We start from the raw sequence: 7,262 nt of genomic DNA, 5'->3' as shown, positions 1-7,262 counted from the left end.
TGCTTAGCACCACATTTTGTCCCAATTAAACACTTGCTTGGCAACTGTTAACCTTTGAGTGGCTGTGACAGGCGTGATTGAAGTACTTATCTCAATTAAGTGCTTGCTTTGCCCCTCCTAATTTTTTTTTGCCACACACATCCTGTATCACCAAATCTGACACATCTGACGTAAACAGCACCACATTGGTTAGAATGAAATGAGTTTAAAAGAGAGCTGCATACTCTAGTGTCTTGCTTTTCTGCTCAAGATCAGTCTGCCTTGGTTTTTCTGAGCAAATCGCACCTCTTCAGGTCTTCAGAAGACACTCTGCGGAACAAAACAAAGGAAATAGCGAAGGCTCCTCTTTCATCAGTACAGCAGATTTAAAGTAAGAGCCGAATTGCGACAAGTTGAATGAAAATGTCCAGTGAAGAATACTTTAACATGACTGATAATTATCCAACTCTTGAACTTATGACTAATTATTATGTCGATGACATAAATGGCGATATCTGTTACCATGAGAATTTACCTTGGGCAAACATTTCAATCTCAGTCCTCTACTATCTGATCTTCTTGATTGGATCTCTGGGTAATATCTTTGTCATTATAAACATGGCCTTCAAAGAGAAGAAAAGGAGGAGACTGGTGGATACATTTGTGATCAACTTAGCAGTTGCAGACCTGATTTTTGTCTTCAGCTTGCCTTTGTGGGCATCCTCAGCTGGCAACAATCACCACTGGACCTTTGGCAATGAACTCTGCAAAATTAGCAGCTACATCATTGCTGTCAACAAGTACTCAAGCATCTTTTTTCTCACCTGCATGAGCATTGACCGCTATTTGGCCATTGTTAAGATGCTCGACTTCAAGCACCTCAGGACGCAGAATTATGCTATGACAATCAGTTTCGTGATCTGGTTTGCATCCATGCTTCTAGCCATTCCGTCTGCCTACTTCAGGAAACTTATACCTGCACAAGATGATGAAATCCGATGCACCGAAGACTCAGATTCTTATTTTTACCGAGGTTTCTATTTGTTTGCTATTTGCCTGACCTTCATCCTGCCTGTCATTGTTATATTGTTCTGCTACTGCTCGATTCTTAATAGGCTAAGGGTTCATTATGAATACAACAACAAGGTTCTCCAGAGAAGAGAAAACTCCTTAAAAATCATCTTTGCCATTGTGTCTGGGTTTGTTTTGTCTTGGTTGCCCTTTAACATTTTCAAGACTATCAGTCTGTGCTTGGAATTCAGCAATGTTAACATGTCTTGCTGGGCTATAGTCAACCATTGCTTGGCCATTGCTTCTTGCCTGGCTTTCGTTAACAGCTGCATGAACCCAATCATTTATGCCTTCTTAGATCGGAATTTCAGACTGAGAGCTCATCGATTCTTAGGTTGTATCTTTGGAAACTTCAGAAGGAGAAGGAACAGCATTGGCTCTGTGTCGATGGCCACCGACAGCAGCATGTTCGCAGAACCTTCAAAATTAAACCATCTCTAGCAATTGACACAATGTAGAAGTACAGATTTTTGTTCGAAAGGTTGCAGACAATCCAAATGGTGACAGTTAAAGCTCTGCACTTGATGATTACACCTTCAGTGCTTTGAGTCAAACAGTGACCTTTGTAGAAGCCTCATGAAAATGTATCGAAGCCTCGGTGAGTCTCAGTGATAATATGAATTCCTTAACGCTTGTGGGTTGTATTCTGATATATAAATGCAAGTAATTCTGCTATTCCATTCAAATGTAAAATTGTGATGCCTTTCACACCATGTGTTCAGGCAGCTTTAAATGTTTTTATGCCGAATTAAATAAAAGTGCTTTTTGCATCAGCTATCTGTTCTTCTTGTCTTGTTTCCACTTCTGAGGTACTCTTTTAAACTTTATCAGATAAACTTGTGAAGAGGGGCATCTCAGAAGGATGTAGACAGATAGACAAGCTGAGTAGACTGTGGCAGATGAAGCATGGTGGAGAGGATTATGAGACCATCCCCCTTGGAAAAAAGGCAGAATATTCCTTAATTCTAGAAGAAATTGGATATTCTTGTGCATGAATCAGTGAGGGCTGATATGCAGGTTCAGTGGATAATTGTGAGGACAGACTATACGTTGCAAGAGGTGTGAAGGCTCTTGCTCCAGTTGTACCTAAACACAACACTTGAGATGTGGTGTGCATATCCTGTGTAAGGAGGGAGACTAACCACATTGATTGCCGGGATGATGGGCTTGTCCTTTAGTTAGACTGAGTCTATAATTCCTCAAATTAACTGTTTTCAGTAAACTAGAATTTATGGCAAACTTCTTTAAGACAAAGAAAAGTAAAATCTCATCTGCCAGTTTATTTCACTTCAGCTATGAAACCAAAAATAAGTAACATATATTTAATACTGACATATTTTATTGAATAATTAGTAGCACCAAAGGTATTTCTTCATTCAGGTTCCTCCCTCGCCAAAGTCTATCCTCTGTAAATATTACAAACAGCAGATTCTATTGTCTATTGTCTATACAACCACACTGAAACATATATAACTGATCAGCTTTCAGCAGCGTGATTAATGAATATGGATAAAGCTGTCAAAGGAATTGGATCTAAGGCAGATAAATGGGTTGATTACAAATCTTTTCTTCTAATAAAGGACATAATTTTACGGGCTTAACTCTCAATGATTGCTAATCAATTTTGAAGTGACACGTAGAGCCTTCTAATGTGTACAATATGGCTCTGACATAAAATGACACTTATAAACTTGTGAAAATGGGAAAGGTTGGTCTTCAGTTGCCGACAGACAGGCAAATTGGATCAGTAATGTGCAGACCATGTTTGAAAGTCCGAATGATCTTTTGAAGTGATAACCAAATTAAAGGACCCAAGGATGTCAATGAATGTAATGTATAACTATTCTGGGAAGACACATAATAAAAGTCTTTCATAAGATAGAATAGGTAAAGATTAAGCAAATTGATATGTGAACATGATTATAGGAAATCAGTGCTAGAATTGACATTGATCTCTTGTGATGGCTTTACAATAAGACCATGATTGATGTCGCATGGTCTGGTGAACTGTCCTTCATTTATTCCACACCCCCGATTCACATGATATCTAAAAGTCAATCAGTCTTTTCAGTATACTTAGGGACTGAGCTACCACTGGGTAGAGAGGTCCCAAGTTTCACTATCCTTTGGTTGGGGAAAAGTGTACTTACCTCTTTGCTGAATAGCCAGTTGCTGATTTTGTGACAGTGACTCCTGATTACCTAATTGACAATTATTTATTGTCACGATACCGAGGTAGAGTAAAAACTGTTTTGCCTGCCGTCCATACAGATCACTTCATCACATCAGTGCAATGAGGTAGTACAAGGGAAAAGCAATAACTGAATGCAGAATGTGGTGTAAGAATTTTCTTTGCTGTAAAAGATCGCCTCTCAGGTTTTCTAACTCAAGAGGTTGCATCCCCAGTCAAGTTCATCTTTCCTCATTTGACAAACCAAGAATCATAGTGATAAACCTCAAGTTAATTTCCTTAATTACTAGCATATGCTTCCTCTGGCAATCATCATGTGCATAATATTCCACAAGCACTCACATCACGGCTCAACATAATCAGAGTGGACATCTAAACATTTGTACTCAAAATCTCTTCCAAAAAATGCCAATTATTTACCTTCCTAATTGCTTGCTGAATCTGAACATTAGCTTTCATCTGCAAGGACAGGTAAGTGCCTCTGAATATCAATGGCATTCAAACACCTCACTATTTAAAAGTTATGCTACTTTTCTACCTTCCTTTCTTCCCCCACATTATGCAATCAGTGGCCACTTTATTAAGTACACCAGCTCATTAATGCAAATACCTAATCGGCCATTCATGTGGCAACAACTCATTGCATAAAAGCATGTGGACGTGGTCAGAAGGTTCAGCTCTTCTTCAGATCAAACATCAGAATGAGGGAGAAAATGCAACCTAAGTGACTTTGACTGTGGAATGATTGTTGGTACCAGATGGAGAGGTTTGAGTATCTCAGAACCTGCTGATCTCCTGGGATTTTCACACGCAACATTTTCTGGAATTTACAGCGAATGGAGCAATAAACATGTTTCTGAGTCAGATGACTTTGTGTTTAAATCATACACTGAGATTTGTGCAACACATGGCTGATTCTCCAGCATAATACAAAGGGAGTGTTATGCTGATAGACACGTTAAAATGAAGCCCAGTCTCCCAAACTGGGTGACCACAAATGATACTATTTTGAATGTGAGTGTAGGCTGGTTTCTTTGTTGCCCTAGCCAGTGCTTAACCCTCCTTCATTCAGTGTCTTGCTGAACTTTGTACATTACTTTGGGAAAACCTGAAGTCGGAAATAATTTGAGTGCTGTTCTGATTCAGATTCCAATTTTGTTTATCACACATACGGTGAAATGTGTCATCTGTGTTAACAACCAACACACCTAAGGATGTGCTGGGGGACAGACCACAAGAGTTGTCACACATCCTGAGGCCAAAATATCATGCCCTCAGTGCCTGACAGAAGAAAACAGATAATGGAAACAAAACAAGACCATTTCCTCCATCCCAGCCTCCCACGTACATGAACTGTCCTCCAACTCCAAGCCTCCAGTCAGAAGACACATTTCAGGGTTGTGTACTGCACAGATACTTTGATAGTAAGTGCCTTGGAATCTTTGAATCCAGGCTTTTCCCATTGACGTTTAACTTCCCCATTCATTTGGAGCAAGCCTTTGTTTTCATAAGGAATGAATGTACCTTCATATAGTGATTTTCACATCCACATAGCATTCACAATGAATAAAGCCATTCTGAATATAACCTCGAGAGGTTCTGCAGATGCCAGAAATCTAGAGTAACACACACAAAATGCTGGAGGGACTCAGCAGGTCAGGCAGCAACTATGGAGAGGAATAAAGAGCCGACTTTTTGGGCCGAGACCCTTTATCAGGGTGTGTGTGTGTATAACCAGTTGTGAGCAAACACTGAATGAATTTTTTCAACTGATAGCCAGAAGCAAAACTGAAATGATAGAGCATTTGTAGAGCAAAGAAGTCAGTAAGGTGGGGGGATAGAAAAGAGAAGGGAACTGAGGCTAGAATGTAAATTTTCTATAGAAACTGAAAATGAGCATCAGAATAGAATTAAAGCCTAAAGTGAAAAGAATTTATCAGTGTATTAAATCAAATGCAAGGTTGAACGGTTAGAATGATTTAGGAAACCAAAGGATCAGGGGCAAAAATAAATGACTCATTTTACAAGTTCACAAGTTCACATAAAGGCGTAGAGGTAAGTTTTTGAAAACCTGTAGAGCTGAGATGACTAATCCTCACTGTGAGGCGGTGAGAATCAAGGTCTGTGATTTGGGGAAAAACGGTGACAAACAATTATTTCTACAAGGAATGATTTTTAATTACAGAATTACTAAGAGAAAATGAACAACTCTTCAGTGAGGGAGTAAATACGCCCAGCTTGAACTACAAAGGGAAAGAACGAATCAAAGTTTTAAAAAAAACAAATTATCATTAACTGCATTAGTTTCCTACAGTCAAAGTACACTAATGAAAAATAAATATCCAAATCACTAATTTTGAAATATTCAATTAGTGTGCTTGGGTTTATGAAACTATCTGAAAGTGTTCTTTCCTACCATTGTTTGTCTAACCATTGCAGATGTTGGACATTGGACATTGGGACTTTTATCTTTAAAATTATGGATAGTGGCTGATTGGTTAGGAGGGCAAAAATTTAAAATCAATGTTTCTGCTCCCTCATCCAGGGAATATTGAAGCCCGAAATCTCACCACTGACACTACCATCAATTGTTTTGGGTTGGGACGTGGTGCTGGGATGTTCCTCAACACCCCTCAGTGCTTCCTCTTTATTGTATTTAATCACGGGGAGATATCACACTCTTTCTACATCGATAGTTTCCATGAAACAGAAGAAAAAACACAACATTTTCAAAGCTGTTTCTGCAAATCTCTAAGGCAAGAGTAGTACTTATCTCACAACAGCAATTTTTTCACGGTGGGGATGTGCCATTAATGAAACATTGTGTTGTATTGCACAATAATACAATATTCCACAACATTTCTCCTTTTACTTTTGTTTAGTAAATCTTATCTCAGCTTTGAATAACCACTGAAATACCCTGCCAATATTTGAATTTGTATTTATTCTACGTTTTTAATAAATACTGCACTTACGTACAGGTTTTATGACTAATTTATATATTTCCATTAATGAATTAAACAATTAGCTATAAAGATCATGCAGGAAAAGGTCCGGTGGCATTTGTTGTATTTCTAAAACTGAAGTGGCATGCAATTAATTCAGAAAATAATTCATCAGTTATGTTTTTAAAATTGAATTTAATCAGAATAAGTTCTGAAATATCAAAGACAAAGTTGAACATCTTAAAATAATTAATTACAGTAAAAGCTGATTTAGTGCAGACTGAGAGACCGTACCCAAAACATTAAGTAGGTCTGCTTCCCAAGGATAGAATTCTCATTAAAAAATAATCTTTGATTCTGAATTATTGAAAACATCAAGCGGGGATAAATTTTGTAAGTTACTGTACATGTATGGCATTTCTCATGAAAAAATTCTTCAATGCTAGTTTCAACCACGGACACTAATGAAACTTTATTTTTACTCAATAAGAGAAGCAAGAGCAAAAGTTAATAAATTTAATTTAAAAAGTCGTGAGTATGCTAAATTAATTCCTGTGGAAAATCTGTGCAGTGAGAAGGCAAAATGCTGGTGAAACTCATTTTGTCAGTTGGGTTTCAGATCATGCTTTCTGAGTTGAGAATCACAGACGAGCTGTCACCCCAGCCACAAATTCTGATGACTGTGAAGCACTATTTTTTCAAAGCAGTGTCTATACTTAACAAAAGTTGGTTTACAATGGAAACATTGCTGCTTATGTGGTTTACGTAATTCTGGAATTAACACTGTTTCTGCTGTGAGTACAGAAGCAAAAGTATAGAAAGCTGATCTTTAATTTTTTTTTAAAGCCCATACATTTAAAGGAATGGGAAAATGATACATGAAGCTGATTAGTTAATGTTGAACACAACATCTTATTTTGAAAAGCACATTTTTAGTGTGAACCTCTTCAGCAAAACTTCTTCTTAGGTAAATTCAAAATACCGCACGATGCCAATGCAAACAGGAATAGGGGAGTTTCGCCAGTATGCTAAAACTCATCTATATCGCAAATAACAGCACCAAAGTGAATGTTTTG

General features: G+C 37.9%; 1 protein-coding gene across 1 annotated transcript; it reads left to right on the top strand.

Moving 5' to 3' along the window:
- Positions 1 to 252: 252 nt before the first annotated feature.
- On the top strand, positions 253 to 1,823 carry gpr25 (G protein-coupled receptor 25). The gene has a single exon (XM_073030211.1). The coding sequence runs from the start codon at positions 397 to 399 to the stop codon at positions 1,489 to 1,491; it is 1,095 nt and encodes a 364-aa protein (XP_072886312.1). The 5' UTR covers positions 253 to 396; the 3' UTR covers positions 1,492 to 1,823.
- Positions 1,824 to 7,262: the final 5,439 nt, after the last annotated feature.

Source organism: Hemitrygon akajei, chromosome 27 (genome assembly GCF_048418815.1).
Source record: "Hemitrygon akajei chromosome 27, sHemAka1.3, whole genome shotgun sequence".
In the NCBI taxonomy this organism is placed as follows: Eukaryota; Metazoa; Chordata; class Chondrichthyes; order Myliobatiformes; family Dasyatidae; genus Hemitrygon; species Hemitrygon akajei.
This window is presented reverse-complemented; position numbering and strand designations above follow the sequence as displayed.

Coding starts and splice junctions, on each gene's coding strand:
- gpr25 (XM_073030211.1), top strand. CDS start 397: ATGAAAATGTCCAGTGAAGAATACTTTAACATGACTGATAATTATCCA.